The 17346-nt window shown below is 48.5% G+C and overlaps 1 protein-coding gene across 4 annotated transcripts in view; it reads left to right on the plus strand.

Annotated features, from left to right (window-relative positions):
* SORL1 (sortilin related receptor 1) overlaps positions 1-15328 on the plus strand; it is a 172299-nt gene extending 156971 nt beyond the window's left edge. For 2 of the 4 annotated variants that reach the window (XM_023239202.2, XM_023239205.2), the window contains 7 exons: positions 361-480; positions 1350-1514; positions 3073-3247; positions 4241-4347; positions 6634-6826; positions 9664-9876; positions 11092-15328. In XM_023239202.2, the coding sequence (XP_023094970.1) occupies positions 361-480; positions 1350-1514; positions 3073-3247; positions 4241-4347; positions 6634-6826; positions 9664-9876; positions 11092-11159 (1041 nt within the window). In that variant the 3' untranslated portion in view covers positions 11160-15328. The remainder of the gene's footprint in view (positions 1-360; positions 481-1349; positions 1515-3072; positions 3248-4240; positions 4348-6633; positions 6827-9663; positions 9877-11091) is intronic. The other 2 variants (XM_023239203.2, XM_023239204.2) reach the window with 2 other exon arrangements.
* Positions 15329-17346: the final 2018 nt, after the last annotated feature.

A 17346-nucleotide genomic window follows, 5' to 3' on the forward strand; every position in this document is an offset into this window, starting at 1 on the left:
CCGGCTCTCTGGGACCCACCGCCCCCTTCTCCGCGGCTCCTCGCGCAGTCGCTCCCTGTAGCATCCCCTGTTCTGTACTGGCAGCTTGTCATTTATAATCGTGTCTGTTTTTCTTCTCTGCTCCTCCTTCCTCAAAAAAAACGAGCTCTTGGAGGACAGAGAGCACCCGCCGTGTTCGTCTTGGTGGCCGTGGGTTCGCTGCCAGCCCCAGTGCGCCTGCTCTGTAAATGCCGATGAAATACATGCTACGTGAAGACTTTTCTCTCCTAAGCTCCCCTGCAGCAGGGCATAAACTCGGGATTTCAAGAGAATGAAGTCACTGGCCACCGAGCTGATGTCCTCTTCCATCCTCTTGACCAGGTTTATGGCATTTTCTACGCTACATCCTTCCTTGACCTGTATCGCAGTCCGAAGAGCTTGACTACTTCACTCCACAACAAAACAGTCATTGTCAGGAGGGATGAGCAGTATTTGTTTCTGGTAAGGTTCCCGTACCAGGGGGTCCAGAGGACTTTCTGTTCTTTAAGGCTGGCTTAGATCCTGGGCGCCTCGCTCCGACCGAGACCGGGGGAGCTGGACGCGGGACTCCAGGATCTGAGTGTGTGAGGAGAGGGTAGTTCCTCTTCTGTGGCAGCATCAAGTTCCTGCTTGAAAAACAGAACGAATGACCCCTTAACCCACCGCAGCTCGCTGGTGGGGGATTGCGAACCCGGCAAATGGGTCGCAGCAGGAACAGAAACACACACCACTTTGTCCGACTCCACTTCTAGGAGCTTAGCCCACATACTTGTGTCATGTGTGCCAAGATCTCTGGAGAAAGGTGTCTGGTGCGCTCTTGCTGGTGACAGCAGAAGGTTTGAAACACGTGGCTGCCAAGGCTGGTTAAGAAGAGCGTGGCTGATCCTTGCAATGAACTACAGGGCAACCCTTCAAAAGACAGAGAGCCCTGTATCGAGGGGGAGACATCTCTGGGCTCTGTTATTAATGGCAAGAAGCGAAGAGCCTAACGAGCCGTGTAACATTTTCTCATTTGTCTAAAAAAATTAAGAAGAAGAGGCTACCTAGACGCACACACACGTAGACACGCATGTGTAGGAGGCACGCGTGTGTAGATCTACGCTTAACGTGTGCACGGGACACCGGGAAGGAAGCACCTAAGACCATTTCCAGCGATACTTCTGGGAAAATGGATTAGAGATCTGGGATGGGTGGGGAGTTCTCTTACATTCTGTGTCTTCTTTTGCCATGATTGAATCATAATTGGGTACGTGTGTCACTGTTTTGTGGGGGGAGGGAAAAAAAAAAAAGTCTTAGCATAGACTGCGTGCGTCCATGGGTGTTTGTTTCAGGTCCGGGTGGTGGTGCCCTACCTAGGGCCGTCCTCCGACTACGTTGTGGTAAGGATGATCCCGGACAACAGGCTCCCACCTCGTCACCTGCATGTGGTTCGCACCAGCAAAACCTCGGCTGTCATCAAGTGGGAATCCCCGTATGATTCTCCTGACCAGGACCTGGTGAGCGGGCCGGGCATTCGGCCGGCCATGCGTGCTCTTGGCATGGTTTGGGAGCGGAGAGGGGGTCCTGTGATGGGACCAGGAAAGCCAGCCCTGGTGGCGGGAGCTCAGCAGGAGGTCTCTCCCCCCGTTTCTGTCCGGCCAAAGACGGGGTCCTTGTAGGTGCCTCTTCTTAATCGTTGCGTCTCCATGATTTCCAGCTGCCATATTGGTCGGTCCCTCTTTCTTCTCTGACTTCTCCCCTTCCCTCCCCTGATCCTCTGAAGCAGGGTTGGCAGACAAATCCCTGCAGGCCGAATCCAGGTCGTTGCCTGCTTTTGTAAATACAGTTTATTAGAACCAAACTCTTACCGTTCGTGTACATCTTCCCTGTGGCTGCTTTCATGTGACACGTGGCAGAGTTGAATAGTTCTGGTAGAGACCCATTTGGCCTTCAAAGCCTAAAGGTATTTTGTATCTGAACCTTTACAAAAAAGTTTGCTGGCCCCTGGTCTAAAAGAAGAGGCATTAATTCTGAAAAACAGCTTCTGTTTTCCTTTGCTCCAGGCTGCCCTCTCCGTCATCCCAGGGGTGGGTGGTTTTATTTATTTATTTTTTTTAATTTTTAAAAAATGTTTTATTTATTAAAAAAAATTTTTTTTAATGTTTATTGTTGAGAGAGAGAGAAAGGCAGAGCGCAAGTGGGGAGGGGCAGAGAGAGGGGGAGACACAGAATCCAAAGCAGCCTCCAGCTGTGACTTGTCAGCACAGAGCCGATGTGGGGCTCGAACTCACGGACCATGAGATCATGATCTGAGCCAAAGTCGTACGGACGCTCAACCGACTGAGCCACTCAGACATCCCTTATTTACTTTTGAGAGGGGGGGGGGCGCATAAGTGGGGGAGGGACAGAGAGGGAGACACAGAATCCGAAGCACGCTCCAGGCTCCGAGCTGTCCGCACAGATGTGGGGCTCAAACTCACAAACCGTGAGATCTTGACCTGAGTCGAAGTCAGACACTTAACCCACTGAGCACCCCTGGGGTGGATGGTTTTAGATGCTCTGTTGCTAAGGCTCTCCTTGACTCTCAGCTTCTTCCTGGTGATGGAATCTCCTGCACTTACCACATGGCCCTGTCTTTTCCTCTTGCCTCCATATATGTAAGAAGCAATCTGGGGGAGAGAATAAGCAGAGCGTTTTGTCCTTTTGTCTCCTCTGACAACATCCCGAAACTATCACAGCTGAGGAGATGCTCTGAACACTCAATTTGGATTTTTTTTGCCTGTTCCAACCTATTTGCTGATGCCACAATAAATGTAACTTTCCCTAGGCTTGTTTTTTGGGTTGAATTGATAATTCTGTGCACAGTTCTGGGAACAAATACCTGTTCCGGATTTGGACCTGGCCACCCCCAAAGGCTTTCCAAAGAGCAGAGTCAGACTGTGGGGCTCAAAACGTCGCTGCTCTGGGTCGCAGCCACTGATGGTGCTTACGTTCTGTCATCCACCATCGAATTGCAAAGAGTTAAAAAATGCCAGGTTTCTGATTACCCTTAAGGTCTCTTTTTTCCTGTTCTAGTTGTATGCAATTGCGGTTAAAGATCTGATAAGGAAGAGTGATAGAAGCTACAAAATAAGATCCCGCAACAGTACTGTGGAATACACCCTTAACAAGTTGGAACCTGGAGGAAAATACCACGTCATTGTCCAACTGGGGAACATGAGCAAAGATTCCAGTATAAAAATCACCACAGGTAAACAGGAGAGAGATGAGGAGCCCTCTCGCACAGCAAGGTACCCACAGGGCTGCTAGGAAGCCCGTAGACACACAACATCTCTCAGGAACTGCACGGGAAGTGTCGGTATCCACACCTGGCGGGCAGGGCAGGGTTCCAGGGCCTGGGCTACAGGGTGGTGGCCTGGGGGGGGGGGGCGGCTGTCATTCTCCGTATCCTGCATCGCTTTCGCTCTCCTTCTGCCTAGCTGGTTTCAACATTTTTAGGGGCCAAGGGCAGGAATGCCCCAAAGAGGTAGGAAGTGAAACAGCCTTTGCCACGAAAGCCGAGGATGGGAACCTAGGCTGAAATCACAGTGGTTTCTTGCGGCCAAGGAGGGAGACTAAGAATTGGGCAGCGTATTAAAGGGGGCTTGCTGCCAGTCCAGGGCTGGCTCAGCCGTCAGACTCTAGTTCAGAAAGCAGGTCACGAGCTCAGGTACCTGGCTAGCAGCAGACAGTGTCAGAACGTCCGCGACGGAGGCCCCACTAGGCTGGCGGTGTGAGCAGCGGGTCAGGGCCTGACACCAGTGTCACTCCAGGGCTCTCTTGTCGGGTACAGCCCCTGGCCCCTCACTGAGCAGTCAGGCTCCTCAGGTCTTGGGGCGGGACCAGGGAGACAGGAAAGCAGACTGCAGCCAGAGCAGAAGTCCAGGAAGGCTCTGGAACCGTGGTCCGTCCCACCCCCTCCCTTTCTCCCCGACCCAATTTGTTTTCGGCCATCTGTGGCTCTGAGGGCCACTAGAGTAGGTGCTATCCAGATTTGGCCAAAGGTATTATAACGGCAACAAGAGAGATGCCACTTAGGGAGCGTCTACCTTGTGTGAGGCTCTGTACTAAGCAACACATGGGTTCCGTTTCTTCCTTGACCTAGCCTTTCAAGTTGGCGTTATTTAATCTCCCTCTGACCAGAGAGAACAGCGATTCCAATACATAGCCACTAACCGCATCCTGCTGAATCTTTAATTTTCAGTCTCATTGTCCGCACCTGATGCCTTAAAAATCATAACAGAAAACGACCACGTCCTTCTGTTTTGGAAGAGTCTAGCTTTGAAGGAAAAGCATTTCAATGAAAGCAGGGTGAGTTCCTCCCTCCTCCACAATGACTTCGGGGGTCTAATTGAAATGCAGCTTTAGAGATGGGCTCGTTACCAGCCCGCTGGCGCGTCAATAGGGGGAGAGAGAAGGAAAAGGGCACGGGAGCGAACTTGAGAACAAAAGGGCCATTTTCTGTGGGCTCGCTAATTACTCAGAGGTTCATCCTGCCCGTTCAAGAGAGCCCTGCACTAAGCACCTTTCATTCCTGAACTTGTTTTCGCCCCGCAAGACAGGGGAATGGGCCAAGCCCCCCCTGTGCCTTCTGACAGTCCCAGAGCAGGGCCGTGGCTTCAGTGCCGGGGACTGAGCTACATCCGTGCCGTGGCATCGCGGTTTCTTTCCGGTGATGTCCGAGAGCAAGAAGTACCTGCAGATAGTCCGTCAACATACAGAAAAGACTTTTGTTTTGTTTTGTTTTGTTTTGTTTTGTTTTGTTTTGTTTTGTCACTGGCAGACCCATGACTGTATTCGCAACAGGAGATGGGAGGGAGGAGGAGGGCGAGTAGATCTGCCGATCTGTCACCCAAGGGTGGACAGGTTCTTGAGCGGACCTGGCTTGTCCCCGTTGTCAGCAAAGCACGAGCTGAACGGAGACACGACAAATCCACTGTGGCTCTTTCGCGGCACAGCGTCGGTAAAGGGCGCTGGGGTTGTAAATGGTCACCCTGTAATGCCAGAAGCCAAGCTAGAGTAAAATTTGGACATCCTCACAACTCTCCCCGCCGGGACCTATACATGGTTAATAAACTCAAATATAAAGAAAGCTTTCAAAGCAGTTCAGAAGACTAATATTCTGATTCTGGAAAAGGTACCGGTAACACAGTAAAAACTCCAGCAGCAGTGGGCAAAAGAAAAAAGGATCAATCTCACTGGTGATCTGAACAACAAAGATAGGACCCTTTCAACATTAAATCAGCTAAGTTTGGCAGGGGGGGAAGAGTATTACCAGAATGAGCCGTAGTTGGGGAGATTAGCATGCTGGGAATACAAATTGGTTCAGCCTTTCTGTAAGGCACTTTGGTGATACATGTCAGAAATAAAAAGTGTTCGCATCCTTTGGCCCGGCAATTCTTTCAGGATTTTATTCTCAGGAAACGATGTGCATAAAGAATTTATGTACAAGGCTCTGTTGAGGGCCTTGTTTTATTTCTGATAGCAAGAAAGAGGAAATAACTTTAGTGTCTCAGAGAAGAGGATGTTTAATAGTTAATTAAGTGAATGACCGACGTTTGTATCATTTGAATGTTTTTCTTTACACCTTTATGTATGTTGCATGCTCTCGACAGCAAATACGTGCTAGATAGAAGCAATCAATGCTAGTTTCTAAAGAAGAATGGAGGGACGGGATTCCAGGTAGGGGGTATTGGGAGGCCCAGTTTGGCAGCCAGTGGTCCGCCTCATGGCCCAGCTTTTAGGTGGAGGTGACAGGTCAGTATTTGACTCCCAGTGGAGGGTTCTGGCATAAGCCTATATAGCGCATCCTTCTTCTCTCCCCCTGGCTTAGAGTTCAGAGAATAGACAGGTCAATGGAATGGGGACCAAGAGTCCGTGAGTATGCAGTGGGGCCCAGTATGTGGATAGAGCTAAGAGAGGAGGTCTTTTTTTGGTGCTGGTGGGGTGGGAGTTGGTAGCTTTGACACTGGAATATTGGGAGATTATCGGAGAAGTCCAGGAGTCCGTTCTGCCCCCACCCTAATGTTGAGGTGCTTTCTAGTCAAGGCCAAGTTGGTCTGGGGCCACCATCAGCCTGGAAGAGCTAGAAAGGGAGGAGCTGGGGAGTGAGCTGTGGGCTGACAAGGAAGTTCCCACACACTGTTCTCCCTAGAAATGTCCTGACTTTTCCAGCCCCGCTGCTGGAGTCCCACCACGACCCGGATTTATCATGAGTCAAATCCCATTACATTGCAGCAAACTGTCGCTGAATTGTCCGGATTCTTTGTTGCATTTCAGATTGCTTGCGATGAGTGGACGCTTGACCAGAACTTTGAATGTGTACCAAAATATTTATTAAAATGGCTTTCATTAGGGCTATACTTTTCCACTTTGCAGCTCACAAGTGGGCGTGGTAGTTATTTGGGATGGGAAAATTGCCATTTTCTGAATCCAATATCTCAGTGGTAATGTAAAAAGATCTAGTAAGAAACCCAAAGTGCTTTCGCATCTATAAAAGCCTGCAGTAAGGAGCTCACATAAAGTTGGAACCAGTAATAGAAGCTGTCAGGTTCCTTACTTAACTTCCTGCACAATCTCTCGTGTCTTTGTTTTCAGGGCTATGAGATACACATGTTGGATGGAGCCATGAATATCTCAGCTTACCTTGGGAATACTACTGACACTTTCTTTAAAATTTCCAACCTGAAATTGGGTCATAATTACACTTTCACTGTGCAAGCAAGATGCCTTTTTGGCAGCCAGATCTGTGGGGAGCCTGCTGTCCTGCTGTATGACGAACTGGGGTCTGGTGAGTCGCTCGTGTGGCCACTTTCCATCTTCACTTCTGGGGAAACAGATGAAGGATGTGGCGTGGTCTGATGAATATGGGTCTTTCTTACGCACATTTAAATTTTTTTTTCAACGTTTTATTTATTTTTGAGACAGAGAGAGACAGAGCATGAACGGGGGAGGGGCAGAGAGAGGGAGACACAGAATCAGAAACGGGCTCCAGGCTCTGAGCCGTCAGCCCAGAGCCTGACGCGGGGCTCGAACTCATGGACCGCAAGATCATGACCTGGCTGAAGTCGGACGCTTAACCGACTGCGCCACCCAGGCGCCCCTCTTCTTTCTTTTGTTAAGATGGTAACTCAAGGTTTAGGGGCGCCTGGGTGGCTCAGTCAGTTAAGCGTCCGACTTCGGCTCAGGTCATGATCTCACGGTCCGTGAGTTCGAGCCCCACGTCGGGCTCTGTGCTGACAGCCCAGAGCCTGGAGCCCGTTTCAGATTCTGTGTCTCCGTCTCTCTCTGCCCCTCCCCTGTTCATGCTCTGTCTCTCTCTGTCTCAAAAATAAATAAACGTTAAAAAAATTTAAAATATTCTTTCAGTTCAAAAAAGTCATTTGTGCATCCGTGTAATCAGGCACTGATTTATTTAACAAATATTTCCCAAGCCAGGCATGGGGTGAGGAGCTGGAGTTACCGTGTGACCAAATTCTGAATGTAGAGCCTAGAAAAGGGCATAGGTTAGCAGTAGGTATTGTTAAAAAAAGGAGATTCTGCTTGGGAAACACTAGGTTAGTGTGAGTGCTACTGCTTGTTGTTTGCAGGACTTCTCAGAGCCTCTAGTATGCTAATATTCCCTGGGATTCTTCCAAGTCAGTAGATAATCTCCTTCCCATAGAGTGACCGATTGTATAGCCTCCCCCTTCGTCTTAGCCGCCAGTCCAGATCAGAACCTGAATTTGGCCTGGCATCTTGTCTTACAAACACTCACAGATACCAGTGTTGGGTCATGCCGAGGGCAGAGGTGGGGCAGCGGAGAGGAACCTTTCATTTGCACAGAAATGCTGCTTGTATCGTAGTAGCTTGGTCAGCATTTCAGCCACCGTTTTGCCACTGGTCTTTTCAGTTCCATTTACTCCCAGCCAGGAGCTCGCCGATGCTTAAGCCAAAATCTCGCGTTAGAGTTGTTGTGCGTTCTGTCATGTCATGTTTCCCAGGCACCTCCCTGAGGGAGGACGACCTTGCAGACCGTGTCCCCTTTGGAGAATCATAGCGTATTAGAGGTTCTGAGAAGGTCTTAACAGAAAACACACAACAGAAGTCTTGTTAACCTAGCAGTTCCTAAATAGAGCCTCCTTTTTAAGCAAAACCAATTAGCAACTGTGAAATAGACTCTGGGGGGAAAACAACTGTTGCCTTTATGAAACCAAAATCGTCCAGCAGAAAGAATCTCTCAGTGAGGCCTCCATTTTCCACCACAGAAGCAGGGTGGGGGAGGTGAGGGCCCACTCATTCTTGTTTCCTCCGCCACACTGGTTCCTCTTAACCGTTCCAGGCAGGAGCATTGCCCTAGTTTACCACTTCACAGCTGGGGTTACGTTGGGACGTATGAAGTAAGATTCGGCTACGGCTTTTCCCCGTAGGTCAATAACGAAAGAATTTAAAGACCTGCGTCTTGAGTTGTTAGATTAGGCTCGCAAGAAATGGCTGTTCCCTGGCCCATCTGGTTGAGCACCTTGTTGGGATGAACCCCTGGGTGGCTACTGAGCGTTCCCTCTGAGGCACAGGCCTGTGCCACAGCACCTTGCCCCAAACCAGGGAACTGCCTCAACTCTTCATAGGACAGGGAAGGTCCACTTTGCTTCCTTAGCTAAAACGGACTCCCAAGTTCCATTTTCCTGCCTCACTCAGACTTTCCCCAGGAATTAAAAAAAAAAATTTTTTTTTTGACGTTTGTTTATTTGAGAGAGACAGAGCACGAGCAGGGGAGGGGCAGAGAGAGGGAGACACAGAATCCGAAGTAGGCTCCAGAATCCGAGCTGTCAGCACGGAGCCCGACACGGGGCTTGAACCCACGAACCGTGAGATCACGACCTGAGTCGAAGACAGACGCTTAACCGACAGGCGCCCCCTCCCCAGGGATTTTTAAGACCGGCCCTAACCCAGCAGGGGGATGGCTTTGCCCTCGGGCCCTATTGGTACAAATCTATCTATACATCATCATAAAGTGAGAATTTGTTTAAGATAGTGGGAAGTGGGCATCATTGTCAGGTTACAGACACCTAAATGGCTTTGCCAAGTGGATTTTTAAAATGTTAAACGTATATGGAAGGGTTCTCTCTCTCTCTCTTATTTAAGTAAGGAAAAAAAACCTCATAAAACTTCATGAGCTGTTAAGTCAGTGTTGCAGTTAAGGGATCTCGTTTGTATCACTCGACGGAGCTTCAGGTAATTGCAGTTCAGAGTGACTTCGGTGCCAAGTAGGGGGAAATAATTGCAACCTCGTTAATTAGTGGTCTGATTTCACATCCTCTTATGTAAGGCCAGCGAGTGGTCTTAAGTGAGAACGCTAACGAAATCAGTGTTGCTACCCCAACAAAGGTCTCCCTTCCAGGAGATTATCTAAATCAACAACAAGGCAGTGATTAGGAGTCTAACGTAATTACCGTATTTGCATGCACGAGGCCCGTGGTCTCCCGGCTCGTGGCACGGCGTGGGGACCCAGCCGGCCGTCACGGGCAGGAACTCGTCACACCGGGCGGGCGGTTCGGGTAACCGTTCGGCAAACTCCCCGCTCTCTCGGCGGGCGGCTCTGCTGCCTTTGCGGAGGGGGCTCATGCGTGGCTGTCTTAACGTTGGCAGGTGCGGGTGCGTCCTCGGCCCGGGCGGCCAGGTCTACGGATGTGGCCGCCGTGGTGGTACCCATCCTGTTCCTGATACTGCTGAGCCTGGCGGTGGGGTTTGCCGTCCTGTACACGAAGCATCGGAGGCTGCGGAGCAGCTTTACCGCTTTCGCCAACAGCCACTACAGCTCCAGGCTGGGCTCGGCCATCTTCTCCTCCGGGGACGACCTGGGTGAGTGGGGCGGGTGCCCTGGCTCTTCCTCCCCGCGCGGACCCCCTCCAAGCCGGTGGCCTGAGTAGGAAGTACGGAAGGGTCGATCGATAGGCCCTGGGCTTTCGATACCCCCGAGGTGTCAGCAGGTTTTCAGGAATTCCCAACCCCTCTCCATCCTTCCCGGACCCGGAGGTCCAGCGTCCTTGAAGAGCCCGGTCAAGATCAGGAGTCACGCCTTCCCAACTGACTTCCGTCCAGAGAAGCCTTTTCCATCTGGCTGTGCCCCTTTCCGATCGCTAGGGGCACCTCCCCAGTCATTCTGCTTTTTACGTACCCATAACGTGGTATGGAAGAAAGAAAGAAATACCTCTTTTAAAACGTCTACGTGCTCATTATAATTACGAAATGCTGTAGAGCTGGTGGACCGCTTGATATCATAAGTTAGGCGTGTTTTGGGGTCGTCCCCGAGCGCAGACATGTGGACTGTGACTTTACATACCTAGTTTTTTCCCTGTAAACCAGCTATAATATTTTTTTGTTTATAAAGGTATTTGTATATTCCCCGATCACTGATCATTTGATATTAGCTTTGCTCCCTCCTCTTCTCAGTTTCCTGTCTTGCTTAGTACAAGTATTTGGTCTGCTTTGCGTGAATGGGGTGGGTTCTCTGCTTCCGTTACTGGGGGGCAAAAGAAGTTAATGGTACCACACGGTGATCACTGAAGGTTGATCGTGACTTGGTTGTACAGGATTGTACCGGGGGCCACGAGGGGACATCCTTTAGTCTGGGAAGCTGCCCTCAGATAGCTTCAACCCCTCTGAGGTCCTTTGCCTCAGAGCAGTGTGGGTTCAGAGGAGAAAACAGATAAAGAAGCTCACAGTGTCGTTGTAGGGTGTGGATAACTCCAATTAGGGAACCTAAGTCACCCGTTGGACTTTTGGATAGGTCATAAGGTTCTCCTTCCTAAATGATTTCCTTTCTTTCTTTGGTTAAGTTCAAGCTACCATTAAAATAAGCTTGGTCACCCATGGACGGGGAGAAGGTGACCCAAGAGCGTCAAGGGTCAGCTGAGCTCGGTTTCGGCTTAGACCCCTGTGCCTAGAGGGCCGTGGTACCGATCTTCCAGGCTGGGGCTCGCGACGGTGTTGGGGGCGGCTGGGGCGGAGGGGTGGGTGTCGGGGTTGGGTGCAAGTGCTCTGGAACTTACCAAGGACCGACTGTTTTGCCTTTAGGGGAAGATGACGAAGATGCTCCTATGATAACTGGATTTTCAGACGACGTCCCCATGGTGATAGCCTGAAAGAGCTTTTCCTCACTAGAAACCAAATGGTGTAAATATTTTATTTGATAAAGATAGTTGATGGTTTATTTTAAAAAGATGCACTTTGAGTTGCAATATGTTATTTTTATATGGGCCAAAAACAAAAGACAAAAACAAAAAACAAAAAAAAAAAAGGAAAGAAAGGAATGAGTACACTTTGTAGTCATCAACTGTGAACTTCCAACCAGGTTGATTTTAGTAACCAAATTGCTTTAATTTCATATTAATGTAGTCTTACAGGGCTGTGCTTGCTGGGCATGCTTTTAAGTCTGTGAGATCATTTTGATTCAATAAACTGGCCGTTCTTTTTATTTTTCTAAGACACAGAAATGTATTTAATAGAAAAACTTCAAGAGAGGGTGACGGGTGGGATCCCTCCCTCCTCCTTGAAGGTGTGCTCGAACTTTAAATTTCGTTCAGATTCAGTTTACATGAAAGTGTGTGTGTGATAGGGGAAGGTTCTTTCCTGTTACTTTGTTAATTTATTGGGACTCTGTATAAGGCAAGGCTTTAGCGGTCACCTGACACCAACACTGCCCGTTAGGAACCCCTCGCCTTGTAGGGTCGAGGGGTGGGGAGCCGCAGTAGTTTTGTCGCCATTCCGGAAGCAATCCATTTTTAGTCACTCGTGTGTCACCTGATGGTATTTGGCAGGAGAGCGCATTGAGTCGTTGCTCCGTTTCAGTCAAACAGCAGTTTCTTCTCTGACGCTGAGGGAGTCTTACTATATGCGCCTTTCACAGCTACAAAAACGATAACCCTGCTTTATTACACCCCGGTGTCATGGCCCTTGCAAAAAAAAAAAAAAAAAATCACCCGGTTGTGGGAGAATCCTAGGTCTGTGCCATGATAGATACACTGGCAGACATAGTACCTGCTTTGTCCTTTTTGGCTTTTTTGTTTTTACTCACCACTGAAGAATCTCGAATGTAAAATTTTGTGTTTGTGTTGAGGTGGCCACTTACTGTCTTTAAAAATCTACACTGATATATGCAGTCATTTTGAATTGGGTCAGTGCCTTCTCTCTCTCTCTCTCTCTCTCTCTTTCTCTCTCTCTCTCTCTCTCTCTCTTTCTCTGTCTCTTTTTTTGTTTCCTTCCACCTGCTTCCCCCTTACCCCTGCCCAGTTTAAAGAGTCCTGTTCGCTCTTAACAGAGATACAGGAGATCGACAAATCCGAGACCGTTCTATCCAGTTTGCAGGTGGAACAAGACTAGAGTTTATTCTCTCTGTAGATAGAACAAGCTGAGCTTTTTTTTTTTTTTTTCTTCTTCTGCCTTTAAATGCCACCCTAGTATTCAGTTCATGGCCACTTGATAGGTACGTGGAATCCATTGTGGACTGATGGCCGCCCTTTAGACCTAGTGTCGTAGGCACCAATGTCCGGCGTTGTTGTGACTCCTACCGTACGGACCTCACTGCAGAACCTCTCAGCCGAGAAGCAGTGAGCTCTGGGGATAGTCCAAAGTCATGTTTCTGAATGTGTGTCCTTTACGTGCGAGCTTTGTAAAAACCCCATCTCCTCTGGGATGCTTTACATCACCTTCTCACAAGTATTTGCTTTCTTTTAACCAAAAGTATCGTTCTTGGGTGATAATATAGTTTCGCTCTAGCTAGTGATCGTCTGGAAAACAAAGAGCCAATTCCATTTTTTTCGTTCTAAAAGTTTTAATTTATATATGTATATATTTTCAGGGAGGAGTGTCTTAAACTATAGACATGTAGCATGTTGCGTGGGTAAGGCTCCCTTTTATTTTAACACGTGGTGGTCATGACGAGCCTCCTTCCACATTTTCTCCCTTCTTTCTCTCTCCTTTGTTACTTTTTCAAAGAATGGAAGTTCTTTGGTTTTATCTCGTGTTGTCTTGGGGTTTTGTTCAGAACTCCAAGGCCTACCCCCCACCCCCACCCCTTTAAGTGAAGCTCTTTTAGTAGCTAAAAGGATGAACAGTCTGGTGGGAGGCAAGTCGTTTAATTGAACCCCTAGAAAGTATGTTTTCTTCTTCTCTTTTTCGGCCAACTTTTTGGTGGCATTTGTGAAAGCTGATATAAAAGGCTCTGAGACTTTATTTTCAGTTATTCTGTAGGCAGGCCTTTGTTTACAGGGCCTGTGTCTCCAGTTGGCAACTTGAGATATATACCTGAGCTTCCAATTCTCGTCTCCAGCGCCTCCCAGTGCTTAGTGCACAGTACTGTATAGACTGGCCATCACCCCTCTCCTCGGAAAACGCCACTGTGCTGTTTGAGAAAAAGCAGCCTTTTAGGGCTAGAGTATTTTATATACACAGAAGAGCTAAGTTTCTGAAGACTAAGCTAGGTAGATACAGCTATGTGCAAATTGTATATTTTTATGAACTTTTGAAGCACCCACTCTTCCTTCCCTCCGCGTAGCTTTGTGGGGTTGTGGTGTCTATACGCTGTCTGCAGGAGTCCAGAGGTTGGAGTGACCATAGGAAATGAGAACGCAAACTATGTGCAGCCTTTGAACGTGACCAGATCATTGTCTTCACTGTGACCAGCTGGAGCCCCTGGTTGTTTGTGAAGAAGGGCCTTTGTACCTCGTTGGAGATGCCACCTCAAAAGTTCACACCGTACAGGAAAAGAGTTCTCTTCTCTCCCAGCGCGGACGTTAGGATGTCAGCAGCCCGCATGCACGTGGACCACGACGGACCACGAACGGACTGCTAAAATTTGGCAGGCAGGGGCACCGTGTACAGAGTTTTCTCCGGAAGCTGACTTTGCCCCTATGGGTATCGAATGCCCCTCGAGCCTGAGGAGACACGGGTCCATGCGGATGACATGACAAAGAGTAGAATTCTGCAGAGGAGTCTGGGGAGAAGCCACGTCTATGCAGGCATTTCCAGACAGGTGAGAAGTTCCAGTAACTCCTGGCTGCCCCGGCATACTGGGTACATGGTTACGATGCCGGGAAACTGGTGGAAACTTGGGACTTTGGGGACAGAGGTTCCTGGGGTTCCATCTCTGCTAGTATCTGTAGGGATATTTGGATGGAACAGGTGTGGGACGCAGAGCTACATGCTCTCTCCTGCCCATCACCCTGGCCTACTAGATTAAGCTACGCTTCAGCCTGTCAAGGAACGTAACCCTTCTCAGATAGCGGCCATTCTGGGGCAACTGGGGAGGGCGATGGTGTGGTGAGGCTCTTGTAGATAACCACCCACCTCCCCCGGGAGAATCTTACCTTCAAACATCCACCCGGTGGTCACTCCATCTTATAAGATGATAGTCCCGGTACTTCCTTAAGGGCAGAAACCTCATCTTGGTAGGTTTGGGTGGTCACTTTCCTACTAAGGGGATCATGGTGAATCTCCGAGAAGATTTTTCTCTTCCTTCGGCAGAGTTGGGAGACCCCTCACTCAAGGGGTCCGGGAGATAAATCAACCGAATACCATCTCCATATTGATTTTCCAAATTGACCCTCAAACCCTGTGCAGAATCTTCACTTTGTTGAGATTGTATCTTGACATTCCTAGCATGTTATTTTTCTTAACTGGAGTGTGTGCTGCCTTTCAGGTACAATTTTTGTGTAATAAAAGCCAGTGCATTAAGTTCATATAGACTACTTTCTATGCAAGACTGAGATATGGAATAGATAGCAAGAGGTACGCGTAGTCGGGTACATGGACAACGAGCACGTTCTCGGAATGGGAACCACCATTGAACGTGGGTTGAGGGAGGGTAGGCTGTGCGTATGTTCCTGCCCACCGATTTTGAGCAGCCGTGTTAGGAATTAAATCCTCAGAGCCAAGTAACCCAAGAATGGTATTTGTCTCATGTACAATAACGCAAATGGAATAAGTATGAACATTATTCTCAGATATTCCATGTCATTTCTCATCTAAAGACTCTTGTTACAAATTATTAGAAACTTTACGCAAAATCGAAAGCATTGGAAGCAAAATAAAGGCCTACTCTGCTCTCATTTAAACACCGTATACTTGTTTCTCTCCAAGGTGACATTAGGCATTTATGATTTCGATTGCCTTGATGCGTTTCCAAATCACCAATTTATGCTGAAGATTTTACTATATTGTTGCACAGTTTTACGATAATTTTTTGTCTCAATGTCAACTTTTTTCACTGAATAAAAATTTAACTGGGTGAAGGAGACACCTATATGAGAACCCACTCTCTACGCGTGTCTTGAGTTGTTCTTTTGAGCGCAATAAAGATGGTCTGCACAGTGTCCGGACGCCCTTTTGATTTGCCTGGTTTGGAAGGATGTGTATTGGATAGACGAGAGAACACGAAGGCCTGGGATAATCTTGTTATGACCAAGGTGGTCTCGCGTGGTGGATCCTTGAAGAACACGATGCCTTAGTGTTGGCCGAGGAGCGGGGAGACGTCAAGGCAGCTGTTCTCGCAGTAAATAGAATTACTCCACAGGGGCAGTGACTTCCTTAAAGCTGTCACTACATTTGCTGAGACACCATTGGCTAAGAAGGCAGTTTTCAAGTCTTACGAGAAGAAAGCACAGCAGTGTGATGTGCTGTGTTGTCAAAGAGCACTTTGAGGAGGTTCCCGTGGGCAGTGGGGTCGTGCGAAGGATGCTGCCAGCCCCTCTGATGGGTAAATGAATGGCAGGTGGGCCCATCAGTCAGGCCTGGAGAATATGGAACGGGAGAGAAGGGGAGGCAGGTGTTTCTAATCCAACAGATCTGCTGGTTTGTCGCTTTTGTTTAAACATTGAGCCAAAAGAGAACCCCGAAGGACTGTCCTTCTGTTGTGTAGAAGAGGAAACAGAGGCTCGGAGAGGCTAAGCAACTGGCTTCGGGAAACCAGAGCATGAATGGCAGAACCAGCCTCCAGTGCCAAGAATTTCTGACCCCACACACTGCCTCTCCACCCCCCACCCCACCCCACCCCCGTCACCATTCAGCGTCAGAACACAGTCTAACACGTCACACCCAGAGGAATCCCAACGGTGAACTTACCTGGTCATGACCTAGCCCTTGGGTCTCCAGGTTTAGATAATTTGTCAACACGTTAGTGAGTTCATCTCTCGTGAGCAGGTGCACTTTAACCAAGCTCCTGAGACTGATCTGCGACAAAATAATGCCCATTGAGTAGCTCATCACGGGAAGCAGTCCTGTCACTTAGAATGTTAGCGTGGCCGGTGCATTCTCCCCCTTCCAGGGCCCTCTGCCCGGGAAGCCAGACACAACTAGAAGGTTGCTTAGTAACATGGACTCAGAAGAAAGCAAATGGGAGGGATCCAGGTGAGAATAGGGGTTGCCCAATAAATATTGAATGAACGAACAAATGATTGGCATGCCAATACAAGAATAATGTACTCCATATGAACTTAGTATTTGAAACCTTTGGGTTGCAACTCTGTCCGTTTCTGAGGAAAGTCTTGCCAGTGGGGTCTTGATCCTTGATGTCCCTTCGCCAAAGGTTCCCTCCACCAGGGCTTGGGCACCGCCCATATCTGCCACTGACTCCTCTTTTTTTGGGTTTTGTGGGTGAAGCAAGTTCCCCGCCCCCCACCCCTTCACTAAAACATTATATAGCTAATGTTAATGAACCCTGACTGGGTTACAATAAAATCATCCTGGCCTGACAGCCATTGCACCTGTAGGATTATTCTGCCTATGATATGTTGGTTTTAAAGTTTAACTCTGGGAGGGCGTTGTTTTGGAGTCTGGGGGACCACCTCAGGGTAGCCCCCAAATTCTGACTTCATCTGTCAGCTATGTCTCGTTCCCCAGTTGACAGCAAATTAAAAATGGAAAGGCACTGCTAAAGGCAGATAGCCTGACTCTAAAAGAAAAACTAAGAAAGAACCTTACAGTTAGACTACCCAAAAACCTCTACAGAGGAACTCTCACGACAACTCGAGGCCATTTACCAAAAAGCCCTATAGACCCCATAGGGCCAGTCCTATACATTAAGTAGCTCACTGGATTAGCATTATAACAGGGCCCTTCTACTGAACCCCTATGCTTTGCCCCTCACTGCTAAACTCTAGAAACAGCTTTTTGTAATTTTAAAAGTGATCCTGTGATTTAGATACGAATCTGTGGGGGTTTTTTTTAATTTTTTTTCAATGTTTATTTATTTTTGGGACAGAGAGAGACAGAGCATGAATGGGGGAGGGGTAGAGAGAGAGGGAGACACAGAATCGGAAACAGGCTCCCGGCTCT

The sequence above is a fragment of the Felis catus genome, chromosome D1 (assembly GCF_018350175.1).
Source record: "Felis catus isolate Fca126 chromosome D1, F.catus_Fca126_mat1.0, whole genome shotgun sequence".
NCBI lineage: Eukaryota > Metazoa > Chordata > Mammalia > Carnivora > Felidae > Felis > Felis catus.